Raw genomic sequence first — 22,525 nt, forward strand, 5'->3', positions numbered from 1 at the left:
AATATATTACATATATTAGAATCTAATTTTCTTTCTGTTCTATTTTCTTTATATGTGTGTGTGTGTGTATATATATATATATATATATATATATATATGTGATGTATGTGAAAGAAATAAAGGTGACAAATAAAGGTGACAAGACATAGAAGAGTTGAAAAATAGGTACATATATTGTAATATAATATTCTCTCTTCTATATCTTTTTCATTGAGTTTCTACAATATAAATTCATCTTTAAATATTTTGTATTACTAAAAAATAATTCTTAATTTTTATTATTTGTAACTTAACATGAAGATTAAAACCTAACTCAAATTGTTTGTGTGGATTAACTCAACATAACTGATACTTATATTTGATTGTAAATATCCTTTATTCTCAAACATTCTTATTCTAAGATTATTTTATTTTAATTTTAATTTTAGTTTTAGTTTTATCATTGTTTGTTTTTTACTCTTTACTTAATTTGACATGTTTAATGAAGTTTTTTTTGGTTATTAATTAAAATATAATAGTTAAATAACACATATTTAGTTGTTGGATTTAATTTGGTGAACCAATTAAATTTTTAATATAAGCTAATTTGATTTTTTGGTTAATATTAAAACAAACAATTTTAGGTATTTCATTATGTATTTTCATATATTTTATCTTGCATCCAATAAATTTTGTATTTATGTGAAATTTAGAATGTAGATTTTGTATTTTTGATGCATAATTCTAAATTTATTTATTTTTTATATATTTTTAACTCTAAAAATTTAATTCTTTTTAATAATTTCATCAATTATTTATTATTTTTAAACATCTTTAATATCTTAAAATGTGTTTTTAGTAAAAGTTTATTTATTTATTATAATTTTTTTTAAAATAGTTACAAAAATAATTAACTTTTTTATCATGAACAATTATTTTAATTTACAAAAATAATTAAATTTAGTTTAAAGTAATTATTATTTGAAAAAGTAAAATTGAATATATATATATATATATATATATATATATATATATATGTATGTATATGTAGAAAAAATGAATTATCTTTTTATGAGTGTAAATAGATAAGATATGATTAAGAAAGTTATAAAAATTGTTTATTTTCATAATTTTTTTATAAAAATTATTTTAGGATTTATTAATATGTTTATTTTAATAATTAAAATTTATTTTATAATTTAATAACAATATACTTTCTTATACCAATTAATTGTATCATAAATAAAAATCCAAATGGAATAATTAATTCGAGTGATAAATTGATTGGGACTTTTATTTATCTTCTTATAGTAGTGTTACTTTTTTCTCATTTTTATCAACGTCTCAATATCTCTTCATCATAGTTTTTCCCCATCACTAATAGTTTTTTTCTCCCTAGTCTCCTTTAATTTGACATTTGATATTGGAATGTATAATTTAAAACACAATTTATATTCTGAATTATACAATGTAAAAATTATTTTTTATTTTATATTTTAAAATATGTCATCTTAAGAATAAAATAATTATATTTCACACATTACATAAAAATTTATAAAATGCATGTTAAAATTGGGAAGATGAAAAAAAATGACCACATTAAAAATGAGAACTAAAAATAATTTAAAACAATAACATAGTATCAATTTCAAGAATCACAGTCCCATAAAGTTTTGGGCGCGTGTTTGAGAGAGATAAAAGGGGTTTCAAGTCTTTGCTTAATACAGTTGAGAATAGAGGAAAACCGAGGGGTCAGTGCAAGATGGAGTTGGATGCTGATGATTTCTTCGGAGACGACGAAGACCAGGCCGAAGCTCAAGATTCGCTCCTTGTAAATTGCTTTCTTTCTCTCTCTCTCTCTTCTTTTTTTCCTTTCTTTTATGTTCTGTTCTGTTCAAATGTCAACTAAGAAGAAACCCTTTTACTAGGAAGGTGAGTTGAACAAAGAATATGTGGTTTACCTGGTTGATGCTTCACCTAAAATGTTCAACACTCTTTTCCCCAAGGTTACTTTTCTTCTCCATTTATTACTATTCATTTATTTCCTTTATTCTTTTAGCTTTCTTGCCTATGAGAAACTGACTATCCATGGCTATGGCAGCAAGAACACCAGAAACTTGAATCTCATTTTCACATTGCCATCTCTTGTATATCACAAACATTAAAGACTCAGATCATTACCAGATCTTACGACCAAGTTGCCATATGCTTCTTCAATACTGTAAGTTTTAAGTTTTTGCTCACCCCTTCTTGCTTCTTGCTTCTTGCGCAGTAGAGTGGGGAAAAACCTTAAGTAAGGCATCATTGTCACAAAATTTGGTTTTATTCTTGTGGTATAAATTACAAATTAAAAGACTAGGTTTCTGATTTTCAGTTTTATAAATCTTAAAGGCCAATTAGAGTTATTTTTTCTCCTTGTTACCTCAGTAATATGTGATGGCAATAACGAAATCCTTCATTGCGCATATTACTAAGGCTAAACTCTAATTCAGTGTACCTAGTTTTGCAATCTCTTATTTAGTCCGTTTGTTATTTCAGAGGGAGAAGAAAAATTTACAAGATTTAAAGAGTGTTTTTGTATTTAATGTTCCTGAAAGAGAGTTTCTAGACAGGCCAACAGCAAGGCTCATAAAAGAATTTGACCAGTTGGAAGGTAAGATTTTGGGCTTTCCAGTTCTGGTGGTGGATATAGAGAATCATTTTGGTGGACCTTATTTATACTAAACTATCTTGTAGTAATTTTCTTTTCATAAGAGATGCCATTGAACTTGGTGTAGTATTCTTGTTAAATTTGTAATTTTTTGTCACATCAAGCACTGACTAGATGATTAAAGATTTTGCTTGCTGACTAACTGGTTTTCAAACTTACATGAATAATATTGTACAAACATGGGCAAAGGATTGTTTACCTGATGCAAATTTCCTTCTTTTGAAGTTGTTACTTCTGAAGCTGCTTGTTCCTGTTATACTTTTTTTTGATCTGTAACCAGGGTTTGAAATTTTTTTGGATAAATATAATAGTGTTGTTCTGACTCTGATGACTGGCACAGTAAATTAGAGAGAGGATGCGACTTAGAAGAAAAAGTAAAGCAGTGAATGTAATTAAACCTATGATTACATTGGTTATGTCTGCTAATAACTCATAATACACACATTATTAGTGTATATGTTTTATCTTTTTCAATCCTTATAAGCTTTATGTAATGCTTTTGTAAGTTTCTGAACTGCTATGTAGTGTATGATGTGGAGTATGCATTTAGTAGGATTAATTTCTGATTCAGATTCTGTCTTGTTTTGTGTATTATGTAATATATAATTCTGAGGCTATTGTTTGTTTCAATCTTCTCTAGAGTCATTTTCGAAATACATAGGAAGTCAGGTTGGCATTGTGTCTGATACTCGAGAAAATTCTCTGTACAATGCTATCTGGGCAGCTCAGGCACTTCTTTGTAAAGGGTATTATAATGGCTATGGACACACACTACACACAGATTTTTTTCACGTTATTATTGGTTACTGATAATTGGAAACATTTATACCAGGTCAGCAAAGACAGTTGACAAACGCATACTTCTGTTCACAAATGATGATGATCCTTTTGGTAGTATCAAAGGGGCTGCAAAATCAGATATGATAAGAATGACCCTGCAGAGAGCTAAAGTATCCATTAACATATGCTTTTGTTTATAGCATAGATGGTAAAACCATAAGGTTTGAAGAAGGCTAGTGGTTCATAATTACTTTTTTTGGTTTGTTAAGGATGCACAGGATCTTGGAATTTCTATTGAAATTCTTCCCTTGAGTTGCCCCGATGCAGTGTTCAAAATATCTCAATTCTATGCTGTATGTTTGCACATTTATGATATATATTTGTTATGCTTCCCCCTCCCCAGATTTCTTCTGTAAAGTGATCCTGATTATATCATTTTTCCATGCTTGTCAATTGTATGCCTTTTAGGATTTGATTGGGTTGGAAGGAGATGATCTTGTTGACTTTATGCCAGAAGCAGGAAATAAGTAAGACCTATTATTTATGATATTCTGACTTATTCCTCTCGTGTCATTGAAATTGGGCATTGTAGTTTTACTGGTATGCTTCTGAAACATTGAGTTTCAGGCACATAAATTGTTGCTTAGTTGGGGCAGTGAACTTGAACTTTTTTCCTGTATTTTGTTCATATTAATAGTTTACTTTTCATAAGCTTATAAATTACAGACATGTCAGCAAATGGTCTTAAGCAGTTGCACAATTCTGGTTCTGATTTCTGTTTTGTTTTGCAATGCATCTATGTTGGAGTTGGGTTATTGTAATAAGTTATGCTGAATATATAAAATAAAAAGGTAACCTAACATCATTAAGAGGAGAGTAAAGGGCCCTGGATGAATCAAGGCAACAACCAGGAGGGTACATTTCCTACCGGTTGTTGTTTTATTTTCAGTCAGTGTTAGAAACTTGTATACATTCTTTTCAATTCAATTTAAGGTTTAGTCTTAGGGGTGGGGGGATGGGGGTAATTTAGGTTGAGTTTTAGTTTTGGGAGGTTCTTGTGCGGGAGGGTCCTGAAATTCAACAACATTGTAATGATCCGATTGTGACTTATATATCAAATATAAGTCAAAGAGGGGATATATTGTGATAGGATAGAAGTTGGTAATGGAAGCTTGGAGCAGAGTTATGGGATCCATGACATTGGACTCAGGTTGAGAGTGTTAGATATATTATATCTTTTATCTTTTAGTTAGTTTGTTATTATTTCTCATTTGTATTTTGGGCTTAGCCCATATTTCTTCTATTATAAATAGAGAACCCTATGTGTGTATTTTACACAAGGGAGATTAATTCAAATATAGTTTTTCACTATATTCAACATGGTATCAGAGCAGGTTCTCTGATCTTCTTCTGGTGTCTCTGCTGTCTGCCGGCGGCTGGCCGCCATGGCCGCCGGCAGCCCCTAAAATTTCAGTGGGCAACCCTTCTCTCTTTCTTTTTCTCTTAAATCTGTGCCACAGTCAGCACCGTGCAGTCAGATCTCTCCACCGTCGCCGCCGCTTCTTTCCGGCCAGTCCGTCGCCGCCTCCGGCCACCGCCGCCGCCGCCGGAGTTCCAGAATCGACCGGCGACCACACCATCGGAATCGTCTCGACCGGGCGACCACCGTGGTATGAAGATCGCGGAGAACGGACCTCTCACGCGCCTTCACGCGCAGCCGCAAGAGTCACCGCTGCCGCCGCTGCCGGCGCGCGTGCCGGCGCGTCGCCGGAGCTTTCCGCCGCCGATCAGCACTGCCGTGATCGCCTATTCGCCCTCTTTCTGGATCTGTGGTCGTTGCATCAATCGGAGTACTTTAAATTTTTTAGGGTTTCTCCCTCTCCATGGCTGCCCAACTTGATGATCGGAGTCGGTCTCGCCAACCAGACCATCGCCGCTGTCCCCGCGCCGTTTGCTGCTGTCCGCGCCGTTTTGCCGGTGTCCCGCGCCGTTTTGCCGGTGTCCCGCGCCGTTTGCTGCTGTCCCGCGCCGTTTGCCGCTGTCCCGCGCCGTTTGCCGCTGTCCCGCGCCGTTTGCCGCTGTCCCGCGCCGTTTGCCGTTGTCCAGGCGCAGTTTGCCACTGTCCAGGCACCGTATGCTTTCAACCACTGTAGGCCCCCATCACCTCGTCAGTTAGTGATGGCAGTCCCTGTAGTTTTGTCGCTTCCAGCCACTACAGGCCCCATCAGTCAGTGATGGCAATTTTGTCCCTACAGTTTTATAGCAGTCAACCGCCGCTGCAGTCGCTACCGCCTTAGACAACGGCGTCAGTTTTTCTTGGGCTAGAGTTTAGCCCGATCTTCTTGTGATACACGGCTAAGTATCACCACTTGGGAGTTGTCCAGCAAAGAATTTTGGACCTCCAACATGTCTTTGGATCTTTTATGCCTTTGTTTCAGCATTGTAGCTTAATATTTTGTTTTGCTTTAGTGGTTCAGCAACTGTGATCTTTCACATTTCCACCTTCACACTAAGGGGGAGTATGTTTCCAAGACACTGCAAGTCACATATATATGGGTGTAGTCCCTGCAGTTTTGTAGATTTCAGCTACTACTGTTGATCCCGTCACCCATCCATCATTGATGAGGATTTAGTGTAGTCCCTGCAGTTTTGTAGCTCTTAACTTTCAGCTACCACTGTTGATCCCGTCACTCATCCATCATTGATTGGGAATCAGTCCTTGTAGTTTGTCATTGTCCACCACTGCTCTCCTTCATCCACTTTTGAAGTTGAAGTTTCACAAGCTGCTGTTAGTCCATCTATGTTTGCCTCACACTCTTGAAGACAAATCATCTAGTTCAACACTGAGTTCATCTATTCCAAGCTTAGTTCATACAATTTGTATGCTCCAGCTTGAGGGGGAGTGTTAGATATATTATATCTTTTATCTTTTAGTTAGTTTGTTATTATTTCTCATTTGTATTTTGGGCTTAGCCCATATTTCTTCTATTATAAATAGAGAACCCTATGTGTGTATTTTACACAAGGGAGATTAATTCAAATATAGTTTTTCACTATATTCAACAGAGAGGAACACAACCAACTTACAACCCATTACCATTCCCTGATCCAACGCTGAGCACATTTCTCTAGTAAACTATGGCTCCACTTGGATTGAAACAACTGCGTACAGTAGGGGCAACAGGATAGAGGAGTGTGTAACCTATCATACCAGTGGTACATATATGGAGGGACACAGACATGTGTTTTCTATGTGCCCAACAGTTTGGAGATTTTCTCTGGTGTTTGGAATGACAATTTAGAGTATGGTGGAAGAAGAAGAGAACTATTACAAGGAGAATATAGGGGACAAAGGAGCAGAAAAAAGAGAGGATATAGAAATGTAGTTAGTGGTGATGGAGCACCACCTATTGGATTTAGTACTCAATGGGGGGCTTTACTCAGCCAAACACTCTGAGTTGTAAGGAGTAGTGGCAAAGAAGACTGTAGTAGTGATGGTTGACAGTGGACCATTCCTAGCTTCACCTCAAATGACTTAGCTATGGTTCTGAAGATACTCATTGAGTGGACTCTTGAATTTACTGTCAGATTGAGTGATGGACATTAGAAGTCAAGTGGGCTTTGTAAGCAACTAGAGGGGATTGTAGTGGTTGAAGATTTTCACCTACTTCCTTGTGTCAGCATGGAAATTCTATTGGGAATTTCATGGCTGGTGACATTGGGAGACATGAAGGTAAATTGGAAGGCTCTCTCTCAAAAATAATGATGACCTTTAATCAGCACAGTAGACATGGCTGAATGGGTTTCCTTCTTAAGATAGGAACCAGGTATCTCCAAAAGCCTTACTGAAGCAGCATGAGCTAATTTTTCAAGGGCTTTAGATTTGCTGTATTTTTAATTTTATGGTGTGCATTCATTGTCTCGGAAGAAGTTAGGTCAGCCATATCACATGAATCAGTTACCAACCTGACCAGGAAAAAACAAGAATTGAAAGGGTTGCTAATGGGCGTTGTGGTTGTATTTGAAGAACAAAAGGGTCTGCCGCCTAGGAGGACTAGTGCCGATTTTATTCCTATTCAACCAGGTACCTGTTCTATCAATGTACAACCATTAGGTATGCATACTCACAAGTGAATGAAACTGAAAAGTTGACGGATGATAATGGAAAGGAGTATACTTTAGCAGAATTTGACAGGTTTTGTAAAGATTCAGGCATAGAGCATCAACTTACATCCCCTTACACACCTCAACAAAATAGAGTTAGTGAGAGGAGAAATAGATACATCATGGAGATGACAAGATGCATGTTGCATGAGAAGAATTTGCCAAAAAAGTTTTGGGCAGAGGCAGCAAATACAACTGTGTTTCTTCAAAACAGGCTTCCAACAAAGGCAGTGAGAGAAATGACACCATTTGAGGCATGGTATGGTTATAAACCATCTCTAAAATTTCTTAAAGTATTTGGTTGTTTGTGTTTCACTCATGTTCCATAGAGTAAGCGTGACAAGCTTGATAGGAGAGCTTCACCAGGCATTTTTATAGGCTACAGTTCTGTTAGTAAAGCCTATAAAATTTTCCAGCTACAAACTGGAAATATTATTGTCAGCAGGGATGTTCACTTCATGGAGGATGAAGAGTTGAACCTGGATGATGCAGAACAGAAGGTTCAAAACATGGCAGAACTGAAACTCAAGTTTTATAGTTCAAGCATTGAAGAAGAAGATGACTCGCAGAATCAAACAGTGGATGATGCTCCTGTGAGAGGAACAAGGTTTCTTTCAGATGTTTATGAAAGGTGCAATATTGCCTTATGTGAACCTGCTGACTATGCAGAAGCAAAAAAGGATCAAAGGTGGATAGATGCAATGGAGGAGTTGTCAATGATAGAGAAAAACAAAACTTGGATCCTAGTGGATAGGCCTCAAGACAAGAAGGTAATTGGAGTCAAGTGGGTGTTTAAAACCAAACTTAATGCTGATGGCTCAATCAACAAACACAAAGCTAGGCTGGTGGTTAAAGGGTATGACCAAATCTTTGGTGTTGATTATTCTGACACTTTTGCTCTTGTTGCTATATTGGACACAATCAAGTTACTCCTTGCAATAGCTGCACAAAAGAGTTGGAAAGTGTTCCAGTTGGATGTAAAATCAGCCTTCCTAAATGGTATCCTACAGGAAGAAATTTATGTTGAGCAGCCCCAAGGATTTGTGAAGGAAAGTGAGGGAGATAAAATCTATCTTCTCAAGAAAGCCCTTTATGGTCTAAAACAAGCTCCAAGAGCTTGGTATAGCAAAAATGATGAATATTTGCTGAATTTTGGATTTGAGAAAAGTCTATCAGAAACAACATTGTATGTCAAGCATAATGACACTAACATTCTTAATGCTTCATTGTATGTTGATGACCTACTAGTTACAGGAAACAATACAAAGCATATTCAAAACTTCAAACAGGAGATGATGAAGGTGTTTGAAATGACAGATCTCAGAGTTATGTCCTACTTCCTTGGCATGGAGATCAAGCAAGGGCAAGGTGAAATTTTCATGTCAGAAAAAGTATGCAAAGGAAATACTAAAGAAATTTCAAATGGAAGAATGCAAGGCAGTAAGCACTCCAATGAATCAAATGGAGAAGCTGCACAAAGAAGATGGTGCTAACAAAGTTGATGAAGGATATTTCAGAAGCTTGATTGGTTGTTTGATGTACCTCACGACAACAAGGCCTGATATTTTAAATGTTGTAAGTATTCTGTCTCGATTCATGCATTGTGCAAGTGAATTGCATCTCAAGGCTGCCAAAAGAGTGATTCGGTTTGTGAAGGGTACAAATGATTTTGGTGTTAAGTTCACATGGAGCAAAGAATTTAAGCTGACAAGTTTCTTTGATAGTGACTGGGGAGGTTCAATGGGTGATATGAAAAGTACTTCAGGCTACTGTTTTACTCTTGGATCAAGTGTTTTCTCTTGGAGCTCAAAGAAGCAAGAAATTGTGGCTCAATCCACTGCAGAAGCTGAGATTATTGCAGCAACAGTTGCAGTCAATCAAGCTTTATGGTTAAGAAAGATTTTAATGGATTTAAGTCTAGAGCAAAAAGAAAGTACCAAGATTTTTGTTGACAACCAAGTTGCTATCGCTATTTCCCATAATCCTTTATTTCATGGGAAAACTAAGCATTTCAACATCAAGTTGTTTTTTTAAGAGAAGTGTAGAAAAATGAATTTGTGACTGATTAATTGCAAGTCTGAAAATCAACTTGCAGATTTATTTACAAAACCACTTTCAGGTAGCAGGTTCGAGCTTTTAAGGAAAAAAATTGGTATTTGTAGCTCCTAAAGCAAGGAGGAGTGTTAGAAAATTGCTTCAGGACTAAAACATGTCCACCTTTTAATTCTGTTTTATTTTTTTTATTAGTTTTCCTAGTTTTAAGGGATCAATTTAGGTTTGTTATTTTTGATTCATGCATTTTATTTAATGGCTTAATTCTAGGAACACATTGTTAGTGGGTAGTTATTTTTAAATTTTATAAATTGTAATGTTTCCTGATTCAATAAGATAAGTTTTCAGGGTTCTCCTTCCATATATTCTACTTCAATATATTTTCCCGTTTCTTTGTGTTCATTTTTGTTCCCGGTTAAAAACCTTGCTTTCTTATAAACATCAACATATTTTTATTAAGATTGTGATGTTGAGCAACTAATAGTTAAAAGATATATTAACATTAGAAGTTATTGTTTATTTAAGCACAATTCAATTTAAGTCTCGTTTTTTTCTATTTTTGTGTTTCAAATTCAGATTGGAGGATATGAAAAGTCAGTTAAGGAAACGCATGTTTACGAAACGCATCGTCAAAAGACTTAAATTCACCATAGTTAATGGGATATCCATAGAACTTAATTCTTATGCTTTAGTTCGTCACACTGAGCCAGGTAAGAATTTCATGTTACTTTCTATCTTATAAAAGCTATTATTTTGTCTTGTGTAACCTCCGCAAGATTTTGCATTGGTCCTTTCTTAGTTTTTAACTTGGAAATTCATACCATATAAACTTACTGCTTTAGAAGCTATTTTTTTCATAATTCATTTCATTGTTCTAGTGTTTTGTTATGTCCCATGTGACCTTGCAAGCTTTTCCATTGGTTCCTTTAGTTTTTAACTTGGAAAATTATAGCTTATACATATTCAGCTTATCTTAAATTAATGACACTCCATGCTTTTGATGTGTAGGAGCTGTCACATGGCTTGATTCTGTTACTAATCGTCCTTTGAAGGTGATTAATTTTATAATCTAAATTTGAAAATAGTCTATTTTCCATGGAATGATATAATGTTACAATTTAAATTCCAGAATTTACTCATCTTGTTCTTTTTGTAGAATTTATATAACAATGAAATGATGTTCTCTATTGAAATTGGACATGATCCTTGTATCCATAACTATTGTATATGATTGCCAAGAAAGATATAAATGAGTCTATTATGGAAACTGGATCAGAAGACTTAAAGAAGATCAAGGTTACAGAGATAAGAGAGACAACACCATATATTTCCGTCAATGAAAAGTATTGCAGAAACAATAACTCTGACTCTTCGAGGGTCCAGCATCCTCCCACATATATTTTTTTCCTCCCCTTTTTGTCTAGATCCCAAAAGTATTTATACAAACCTCTCTTATTCTTTATCTAGCTCTACTGACATGGTGCTGACTCCTAACTACTTGTAATTCCGTCACATAGCTCAAGTACCGTTTCCCTTATTTCTTCTTTCACAAACCTTTGTAGTAGGAGGACGTATCCTATCAGTCTACATACTAAAATTTATTTGTAGACTATTGTCATTACTTTGGAGAAAGAATGTGTTAGGTTTCTTGATGACAAGAAGCCGAAAAACGTTCAGTTTCCACCCACAAACAACAGTGTTGACAATCTCAGCACTGGAAAACAATCTTATTAATCCAACACACATACAGTACATGATTACAACCAAGGGAAAATGTTTCCCTTCACACAGGATGTCTCTAGACCTGTCCAGCCTCTTCAATTTACAGAAAACGAGTCTTCTAAAAGACACCATCCTACCTATATATAGTCTTCCCACTAAGGGGACTACAACCACCCAAACCACCTAACAACCCATGTTTTATTTTTAATCACCTTCCTCCTAACATAGACCCTCATATTCCTATCAGAATGTGTATGAACTTTTTTGACTTCCTGGTAGTTTTCTTACTGCAAATAAATTGCAGCTTCATTTTTCTTATTGTTAGTGTTCTAAATTAGTTTTTTCTTTACACATACCTCTACCCACAATTTTATGGCCATCATCAACCTCAACCGAATCTGGACTTGTATCCATTACTGGTAACTGGAGTTTGATCACAAATTCTGTAGAAATAAAGTTGAGTTGCCCCACAGTCAATTAATACCACGTCAAACCGTGCAGTGATAATTGTGTTTCCTACTGCTCCTCCTTTGCAATTCCTTGCTCTGTATCCCACTCTTGCTCTTCTTGTCCTTCTAATAACATCATGACTTTGAGTTGCTTGTTATTACAAACATGATTTAAACAATAATTTTCATCACAATGAAAACACTTTCCCTTTTTAATATTTTCTTGAAGTTCTGATTGCACCGGCACTCTAAAATTTCCTCTGCTAGTATCCATTCTTTTGTTCCTCTGCTGCCTTAGCTACAGCTATATTTTCCGCTTCTACAGTGTGGGCTTTATTTATCATTTCTGAAAGATTTTCTGTTTTGTACAATTTCAATTCTCCTTTAATCTCCTCCAGCAACCTATTTGGAAAAAATTCTCATCAAATACTGTTCATCCAAGCCCTTAATAATTCTTGCAAATCATTCAAATTGAGTGATGAATTCATTAATTGACTTCTCCTACTTTAGAGCCCAAAATGACTCAAAGGATCTCCCATCAGGACTGGTCGAAACCTCTGGATGAGTGCATTCTTTAAACCAACCTAAAATTGGCTTGCACTGCTTATTTCCTACCACTAAAACCAAGTTAAAGCAATTCCTTCCATTTTCTCTGTTTCTTGCGTTCCTCTCAATCAGAAATATCTTTCCACTTTACCTATCCATCCCATAGCATCTTCTCCCTCAGAAACTGGAATATTCGGCTTCCTTCACTTATTGCAACTCTTAATTCCCACATGCTCTTGACTTACTAGCTCTTCTTGTGCAATCTCAGTTGAAACCCCTTGACTCGTACTTAACTGCATTCATTTTTTCTGTTTCCCTCACTCTCTAATCTGTCAACAATCATTTTCAACCGAGCCATGCGTAAATTCTATTCCGCAAGACTGGCTTCCCAATTTGCATCCATTTGTGTCCATCTTGCATCGGAGATTTTTTTGAAGCCCTTTGGTAACTGAAACCCGTTTTCTATGGTCTCCAATTGTTAAATAGTGGACTTTAAGCCTAACTCAACCCCACAAAACCAACTTGTAAGGTGAGGTTTACGCCCACTTATATACTCTAAATTGGTCTTATCTCTAATTGATGTGAGACTTACAACACCCCTCTCACGCCGAGGTATATATATCTCGAGTGTGGAACTAGACATTAAAAGATAATCCGATAGCGGGTGGAACAATATGTCCAACAAACACAAATCTCGTTAGGTATAGACTCTAACAATGGCTCTGATACTATGTTAAGAAGTGAAACTTTAAGCCTAACTCAGGTATAGACTCTAACACCGGCTTGTGAGGTAAGGTTTGCACCTATTTATATATTTTAAATTGGTCTTATCTCTAATTGATGTGAGACTTCTAACACCAATGCTCTCAGTCTTGTAGTCAGCATTAATACCCAGAGCCCAGAAAGAGCTATGACACCAGTTTATAGAAACTGTGTCAGAAGACTTAAGGAAGATGAAGTTTACAGAGATAAAAGAGACAAAACTGTAAATTTCCTTCAATGGAAAGTAGTATAGAAAGAACAAATGCGGCTCTTCGAGGGTCAAGTATCCTCTCAGTATTTTTCCTCCCTTTTTCTCTATACCCCTAAAAATATTTTTACAAACCTCTCTTATTCTTTAGCTAACTTTACTGGCATGGTAACGGACTCCCAACTAATTGTAATTACATTATATAGCTCCATTCCCACTTCCCTTATTTTTCTCTCATTAAACTTTGTAATAGGAGGTTGTATCCTATTAGTCTTTGTAAAATTTATTTGTAGAATATAATCACTACTTTCGAGAAAGAATGTCTATAGACTTTTTCTATGACTTCCTGGTAGTTTCATGAAAATCAAGCTACTGCAATTAAATTTCCGCCTTATTTTTCTTGTTGCTAGTGTTCTATAATCATTCCCTTTTTTTTTTATATAATTTTATCTATGGAATAACAACGTTGTTGAATTCCCATTGGTTATATTCTTTTTGTCAAACCATAATGCTTAGTGCTCTTAGAGCTGTATAAGGCAATTGTAAACTGGTTTGATGGTGCAGATTGAAAGAACTTTCATATGTGCTGATACTGGTGCAGTGGTGGAAAAACCTACTAGACAGTTTTTACCTTATAAAAAGTATGCATTTTATACTTCCATTTATTTTTAATTTTTATGTTTGGATAATTTTCTTCACTTCAATTTTTTCTATTTGGATTTGATTTGAGAAAGAATATTAACTGTACTATATGGGGCATTGCTATCGTTGCTGAGAATAGGAGTTTTTGGAATCTGAATCATAGCCAATTACTTGTTCTGGGACAAATCTGTCATTGAAGCAGGATGTGAGATGGTTTTGTTTAGTTTCTGAAAATATAGGGGTGAATAATATCATTGTAATGAAAATAAGGTGGCCTTTTCTGTAAAGCTAAGTGAAAATATACTACCAATTGAAAAATGAAAAATAGAAAAGGGATCAAACGTTATCGAGGTCTACCTAATCCTAGTTGGTTGTGAAAAAGTTGGTGTTTTTTTACTTAATTTCTGGAAATTATCTTCTTGTGGTTCTTTTGTTTTTAAACTATTTAAAATTGAGACCATAATTTTAGAAAAGGTGGAAGTTTTTTTGTAGTTTGAAATGGATGCGGAGTTGCAGCTTTGAAAGGGGATTAGATAAACCAACCACATTGACTTGAAATTTCTATATGCATGCCTGTAAAAATACTTCAGATGCCCTTATTCTATTTCTTGAGGCCCTGTTGTTTCCTTTTCTTTCTAATTATAATTTTATTTATTTTTTCAGCCAGAATATTACATTTTCGATGGAGCAACTATCTGAAATTAAAAGAATTTCAACTGGACAGCTTAATCTTTTAGGGTTCAAGCCACTGAGTAGCTTGAGAGATTATTACAACTTGAAGCCATCGAGTTTCCTTTATCCTAGTCATGAGGTTACTGGTTTTTGTCTCATATGAACTGTTGATGGCATCTTTAGTTATGGATAATGTTGGATTTTAAATGTAACTTTTGTGCTTGGTTTTTGTGAACTCTGTGACTTTATGACAGAAAGAGTACACAAGCTGAGCATATATATGCTCTAAAGAGGTTAAAAAAAAACATAACATTTTAGGTTCCTGGGTTTGAAACCTAACTAAGAATACTAACAATAGGTAGAAATAGTAATGAAAGAATGATTTTTTCTATTATTCACAGTAAAAGAACTCTCTTTACAAAGAATGGTTGGAAGCATAACCTTCCTGGTTAGGAGCATAACCTCTCTCTATAGGCTAAAATCCTATCTTACAACAAATTCACTCAATAATCCCCCTGTAAAGAACCCACTCCCTATTTATAAAGTTTCTCTTTCCCTTCCCACTAACTCTTTCCCTTCCCACTAACTAACTAACTGTCAAATAACTCTTCCCTCCTAACCGCCCTCTCATTTTCTTTTCCTTCTATCCTAAACCCATTATAAGCTAGCACCTTATATCCTATCATAACAGAAAACAGAAAAGTTAACATCCAGTTGAATAACTGAATGTTTAACATGTACATCTCTAGAAGGGGTTGTTGAGTTTGACTCTTAGCATGTATTTGTCTTTGTTCTAGATGTCCAAATTATTATGGGTGTGTTTAGATCTCATCTGCAAGAGATATGATCAATGTAGTCCTTGTAGGATTTAAGCAAGTTCTCACTTTTCAGAAATTGGGCTTAAGGCTGATCAGCCTCTCAAATTTGGTTAGTAAGGTAACAACTGCTCGAGCTTTATCAGGGCTACGTTGGTCATATCCCTATTTGATGTGTGATTTCTGTAGAATGGGATGTTTCTTCATTGGTACATAGATCATGTGCGTTCTTCATCTTGCCATTGGGAATCTTGTTTTGATGCAAGTTGTTTTTATGACTTTGCTACCAATAAATTGCTCTCATCAATGGATGCATACAGTGTCCCTTTTACAGATAAAAAAGTATTTTTATCTAGTAGTCTATTGGTATTTTTCGAAATGGTGGCATGTATAATAGTTGCACCAAATCTATCTTACATGCTTCTCTAGTTTGTATGTTTATCCCTTTTTCTATTTCATAGTATTCTTCTGTGATGCCTTTTTGCTTTGCAGGGTACAGACAGCAGCATGTGCATCTTCATTGCTCTTCATAGGTCCATGATACAACTCAACCGGTATCCTTGATTCATTGTCTTTAAGGATTTTTTTAATTGCACCTTCATGTCTACATCAACATCTTTATTCTTTGTTTTTGGTGATTATGAGAATTTAATATCTTAAATAATGTAGTCTGATTCTAAGTGCGTTCCAATTGGGTATCTGCATTTTCTTTTTCTTAAAACGTAACTTGTTATCAAATTAGAGTTTGAAGTGGTAGCATTTTGAATCAAATTCTACATTGAGAAATCTTTGGTATTTATGATTTGTCAAAGCTGCAACTGAAATCTAGTTAGGTAGTGTGTGACAAAAACAAGTGACAAATATTATATATTAACTTTGCATCCTCTTGTAATACTACTAAGTTTTATTACATGATTGATAAAGTAGTTTGTATGGTTGTAACATGACTGATGTTAAATGACACTTGCATATGCTAATAATTACCAATCAAAGTAATTATCTGATTTTTCTTTCAGTTTTGCTGTTGCTTTTAGTGGTAGTTCTTCTCGCCCTCAATTAGTTGCTCTCATTGCACAGGTACAATATGTTCAATGCTAGAAATTTGGCATTATAATGAATGATTGCTTTCTTGGCTTAAAAGCTGATGTGACGTAGCTGTTTGATGGCTTTGTCTCTAAACTTCTGAATAATTTTAGAGCTCCATTTTGTTGTATAATTGTCTTGCATTCTTTTCTGTACTCATATTTTCCTGATCATTGATCTTTATACTTATGCTCAAGATTTCTTTTAACCGGATCATGTGACACGAGATCCGAATTTGGTTTCACACACAATTCAAGCTGTGTTTTTTGTTAGAATTGTGATTGTGAGTGCGATATGAATGATACAACACTGAGAAAACCTAGTTCAATCACGGAAAACTAATTTGTAAGAGAACTTTCTAGGCTTTATAATTTTTATTTGTTATCTTTAATCAATGTGGGACTGAATCACCACCTTTAAGGCTGACAATTAGCGCTGCACCAAGAGAGGTCCCAACTGAGATGGGCTAGTGATGACCACCGTCAAGGTGATTTTTCAACATTTCCCGTCATGCCCAGGCTACAAGCTTGTAGTGTTGCACATACTTGTAAAACTAACTTAACCCTATAAAAGTAACTTATAAAGTGAGAATTACCCAAGTTTTGTAGCCTATATTTAAGCCATATTTCTAGCTAGGACTAAATCACCATCCTCAAGGTTGCAATTAAGACAACCCTAGAGAGGCCACAAATAGGATGGGCTAGGGTTTATGGCAATTAAGACGACTTTACAATACCTTTGCAAAATTGTAACTTCTGAAGAAGTTGTTTCACTCACGAGGTCACATGTGGTGAGGGTCGTGGCGTGGTAGTGTGCCTTTTCATTGGAACTCTAGAAAACATTTTGCTGTATACTCCTTCATGAAATGAGATTACTTTTTTAAAACCATATTTGTCAGAAATAAATTGCTTGTCCTTATGGACAATCTGCCCTATGTCTGGCCTTCATATGTCAATTAGGTTACCAATCAACCTGTAATATCCTTAGGATCAAAAATAGGATGTGGTGGTTAGGTACAAGCTTCCATCTGTGTATATGATTTGGCTCATTCTAAATATTCAGAACATACATGGCCTGCCTTTGCTGAGCTACTTCAATTCAAAGAAAATCTCTGTTGTTTGAGGCATTCAATGCCATCATGATCATCACATGCAATCATTATGTTATCAATATAAACAATTGAGTAAATGCAAAGATTGGAAGAACATATACAAAGCACAGTGGTCCGCTTCGCTTTGAATCGTTCCAAACTCCTGAATTAACACAATTTTAACCTATTCTAAAAGGATCTCAATAAAATTTTTGCAATCAATACAATCTAATCGTAACCTCAGCTATTCATTTAATGTGCTTGTATGGAATTCTTACCTCATGTATGATTATTAGGAAGAAGTTATTCAATCAGGTAGTCAGATTGAGCCACCCGGAATGCACATGATTTATCTTCCATATTCTGATGACATCAGACTTGTTGAAGAGGTAGAAAATTGCAATATTTTGACTTTGTTTAAACTTTAAATGTCTAAAACAGTGAAAATTTTAAATATGAAACTGTTATCTTGGTGGGTATGATTTTTACAGCGTTATTCTGATACAAGCGGGATGGTGACTAAAGCAAGTAGTGATCAAATAAAAAGGGCAGCTGATTTAATTAAGCGTGTTGACTTGAAAGATTTTTCTGTATGCCAATTTACCAACCCTGGTAAGCCTCTTCTCCCTTCCTCTGGCTTACTCCCTCTCCTTGCTGTTTGGCAATTCTGCATATACATCTAGTAAGCTTCATTGGTTTTATAGTAATTTATTCTCTCATCTAGAAACACTCACCTTGACTGAATTATAGACAGTTTACTTAAAGATACAGGATTAAGCATGCTGGTGATTTCTATATGAAGGCTGGTTGACAACGAATAAAAGTAGCAGTGTTACTCAAGATTTCTCCAAATATAATATTCATTAGCTTATGTTTTTTTAAATGTTACCAGACTTTCAATATAAATGATGTAATGATGTATATATTGAAGAGTTTATTCCTGAACCTGATATATTGCATCAAAAGGTTATTCTTATTTGGTGGGGTTGTTTACCTTGATCAAATGAAGCCACTTTTCTATATCTTAAAAACCTATTTTTTTTGGAAAGATCAGTTTGTTCAATGAATCATAAAGTTGTTTTTGGTAATCTTTTTATCTCACCCGCTTTTCTTACTTGGGCCTCAGTTGGTTTCTCCTTGCATGACCAAAGGCAAAAATCTCTCATCCTTTTTAACCCATCCCATCTACCCCAACATTTTCATCTCTTCCAACTCTGATAGATTATTATTATTATTATTTTTGAAAAGCATTGCATTTATACACTTCATTCCATTAGCTTTACCCAATAATTAGACCTTTTGTTGATATTTTACTCAATGAAATCAATAAATTGTAGAAATATATTAACTTCATAATAACGTTTTACTGTTTTTTGTCTGTTTACTTATTTTTGATTTTATTCCTTGATAGTGTATGATGATTAGCTACTTGCAGTATGTGTCTTGTTCTACTTCTAATTATTATTCCCATTTGACACAAGAAAAGATATAGTGATTCCTGATGGTAAAAAATAAGCTTTTTTCATCTTCAGCCTTGCAAAGACACTATGCTGTACTGCAGGCATTAGCATTGGAAGAGGATGATGTTCCAGAAATGAAAGATGAAACATTACCTGACGAAGAAGGCTTGGCCAGGTAAGCTCTAGTTATTCATAATAAATTGAGCATTTTGTTGAGTCTAAATAGCAGACCGTAAAATGAAACTGAAAGAAAGTATATCTGTTCTGTCCTCTTTGACCTTTCATCTATTTGCTGATGAAGAGTTTAGTTTGAAGTGATAATCCTGCTTGTGTGTTACCTGCAGACCAGGAGTGGTGAGGGCAGTGGAAGAATTCAAAACCTCGGTATATGGGGAAAATTATGATGAGGAGAATGAGCATGGCATTGGGAAGCCAACTGAAGCCTCAAAGAAACGAAAAGCAATGGTAGAGTTTGCAACTACAGAGTGTAAACAATATGACTGGGGCGAGCTTGCTGACACTGGAAAGGTAATCCTTGGAAGTTTTTTCATGCAGTGCATATTTGTGGAAATTTTGATCAAATTTTGGATAAGCAGGTGTGCTTAAGCCTCAGCCAATTTTACATCGAACATACCTAGTTACCTACCTTCGAAATCCAAGCAATGATTTTGTCGTAGGTCTTTCAGTTGCAATACAAGCTATGGAATAAACAGGCAAACTGTACTGGACAAACCATATAGTTATACCTAAACTAGCTTTCAGTTATACCTAAACTGACAAACTTCTATTGATAACAATCGCAAAAATTACATTACATTAACATCATTTTTATTTGTAATGATCAAATAAGGAAATAAAAATATGTTGAAATGAGTAGGAAGATTTTAAGGATTTTTTTGCTAATCATTAGTAAAGATATTGGGGATATTTTTATTCTGATAATCCTCTATTTACAACACCCCCCTCAAGGTTGTTGTTTCCTTATTTGATATTTTTTGTCAAAGAATTTGTCTTCTTCCTCACTGGGTTTGTTCAATCCCATTTTGGGGCTTCATCATTTGGATCTTGAGCATCCTCCACAGACAAATATGGTAATGGTAAAAATGAAAGCTCTTTTTGCTTCAACTGTTTGCTCCCATGAAGTGGGCAGCTGAAAAGAAAAATATTCTGATTCATTAAAGGTGACATTTCCATTTATATTCCAGCTTCTCTAAATTTCTAAAAACTTCTAAAACTTTTACAAATTAATTTGCTTTCTAATTTCTTTAAGCTTTCTAAGTTACCCCCTTTGTATATCTTCTTTATTCTTCCTAAATCTTGTTCTTCTTATATTCCATGATGCTTATAAGGTCCTCATCGGTATAAGATTCAAGAAACTTAGTCATTGATTCAATCATTATTCTAAAAAGATCAAGTTTCTCCTTATAGGCTTTCATACAAGACATTAAAGAAAAAAAAAAACACAAAACAAAGACATAATAGAAAGAACTCATTTAGCAGAAGAACCAAAAAAATTATATTACTCAAATCAGAGCCAAAGGAGATGTCACCTTCACTTGGAATGGGTTTAAGAGGTCTTGACAACCCTATCAGTGGCAATGGCGAGTGAGCGTTGCCAGAGGTACGTGTTCTACACAAGTTGAACGATCTAACTGGCAGTGTTGTTATTACAATGTGATGTGAGATGCACCTTTCTAACCCACTACTAACCACAGTAACGAACAGAGGATTTGGCTGCTATTAATATGATGAAATTTGGACATGGTGTTGGTTGCTATATTGGGGGGCGAGATATGACCGTGACTTAAGATTGATGTACTGTTAAATAGAAACAAGGAATGACTACTTGTAATAAAGCACAGGCTAATATGAGTTGACTAAAACTTAGATTACCAAACCCTGGACACAATCTTCCCATAGATGGAGAGCCACTTGCCTGGCCTTTTCTAGCCTCTTCTTCCTGCTTACCTAGCTTTTGTCTTAGTGGCTGTTCTTTTCTAGGTCTTTTACTAATAAAATGAAACAGTTCCTTTCACCAATTCCAGTGGAAATAGGGCTCCCAATATTTGGAGCTTTGCTACCAATTTGATCTGTGTAAGGAAATAACAAATTATTTTATTAAGGATTAAATATATTTTTTGTCTCTAAACTATTAACTAAAATTGTATTTTATTCCTGTTCCAAAGTATATACCAATTTCGTTCCTACACTTTATAAAAAAATGTTTCTACACTTCATAAAAAAATGTCTTCGGCACTAGAGTCTTCCTCACCTCCCTTTAACTCTCTATCTCTCTCCTTACTACAACTCTCTTTTTGGTGGTGACTGGTGGGGATTTGATTGAGGGCGGGTGTTTAGGGTTTAGGATGCCTTGTGTCTGGTCTGCACCTCCAACGACAAGGTGATTATGACTCAAAGTTGTAACGAAGTTTTAATTATGGCTCAAAGTTACCATACCTTATACGGACAAAGATGTTAGTCACACTTGAAATTTGAGTTTCTGGTATCAGATGGCTATCAGTTTAGGTGGGGTTTGTAATAATGGCTTAAAATTTTCATTTGCAGTGCTGCTCTTTCTTTTAACTTTCAAAATTGCTGATGTGGAATCATTTGATATTTTTTTGCAGTTAAAGGATTTGACTGTGGTGGAGTTGAAATATTATCTTACCGCACATAATCTTCCTGTTTCCGGAAAGAAGGAGGCTATAATTAGCCGAATATTAAGTCACATGGGAAAATGAGGAAGGGGCCAAAGTTGTCATTAATGATTTTGCAACGTGGATAACTAGAACCTAAGACTCTTGGCCACAAGGTCTGCTAAAGTTAGTGTTTTGATATCTTATTCTTGAACCTATGTGGATAAAGGGGTTAGCTATACATGGTATTAGGGTATGTAGTAGCATGGTTTACCGGTTGAAGACATAATCTGTGTTAGACATCCAACCCTGTTTTGGTTAAATTGCTAGCATTCCAGTTATGATTCATAACCCAATTAGCGTAATTATAGACCAGGAAATGGCAAAAAATCTGGCTATTAGTGAATTTTTCCGTTGTCTGATTTATAATAGCAATATTTTATACTCATTTTGCTTGTGAAGAGGTTCAGAGATCTCTAAAAGATGAATAAACATAAAAAGGGGGTACATTGCGATATTGTTGATATGGATGGATTACTTAGTGGGATTGAAGTTTTAAAACGTGTTTTCTGTTCATGCTCTGCATTATACTTTGTCTACCATTCTCCTCCTTGTGAGTGTAAGCCATTATTGCTGAATAAAATCTATCCATTGTCTTAAAAAGAAAGACAAAATAGAAAAATCTACCAAAAAGAAAGCTTTACAACGATTGGATCAAAATTGTGAAGATCAAGTACAGAAATATGAATTGACCT

At 35.0% G+C, this 22,525-nt stretch overlaps 1 protein-coding gene across 3 annotated transcripts; it reads left to right on the forward strand.

Annotated features, from left to right (window-relative positions):
• The first annotated feature begins 1,723 nt into the window (after window positions 1–1,723).
• LOC124836591 (ATP-dependent DNA helicase 2 subunit KU70-like) lies at window positions 1,724–22,294 on the forward strand. 3 transcript variants are annotated; one of them, XM_088095858.1, is made up of 20 exons: window positions 1,724–1,810; window positions 1,908–1,985; window positions 2,081–2,200; window positions 2,518–2,632; window positions 3,330–3,435; window positions 3,522–3,639; window positions 3,739–3,822; window positions 3,938–3,996; window positions 10,262–10,395; window positions 10,694–10,737; window positions 13,937–14,013; window positions 14,678–14,825; window positions 15,578–15,622; window positions 15,994–16,055; window positions 16,518–16,578; window positions 17,971–18,063; window positions 18,166–18,286; window positions 19,207–19,309; window positions 19,479–19,662; window positions 21,762–22,294. In XM_088095858.1, the coding sequence occupies exons 1-20, from the start codon at window positions 1,742–1,744 to the stop codon at window positions 21,873–21,875; spliced, it is 1,935 nt and encodes a 644-aa protein (XP_087951984.1). In that variant the 5' UTR covers window positions 1,724–1,741; the 3' UTR covers window positions 21,876–22,294. The 3 variants fall into 3 exon arrangements, 2 of the variants coding, with proteins under 2 accessions (XP_087951984.1, XP_087951985.1); XR_015781417.1 differs by lacking the exon at window positions 21,762–22,294 and having other exon boundaries at window positions 19,236–19,309; window positions 19,479–19,618; XM_088095859.1 differs by lacking the exon at window positions 15,578–15,622.
• Window positions 22,295–22,525: the final 231 nt, after the last annotated feature.

The sequence above is a fragment of the Vigna umbellata genome, chromosome 8, assembly GCF_029865625.1.
Source record: "Vigna umbellata cultivar VRB3 chromosome 8, Vumbellata_1.0, whole genome shotgun sequence".
In the NCBI taxonomy this organism is placed as follows: domain Eukaryota; kingdom Viridiplantae; phylum Streptophyta; class Magnoliopsida; order Fabales; family Fabaceae; genus Vigna; species Vigna umbellata.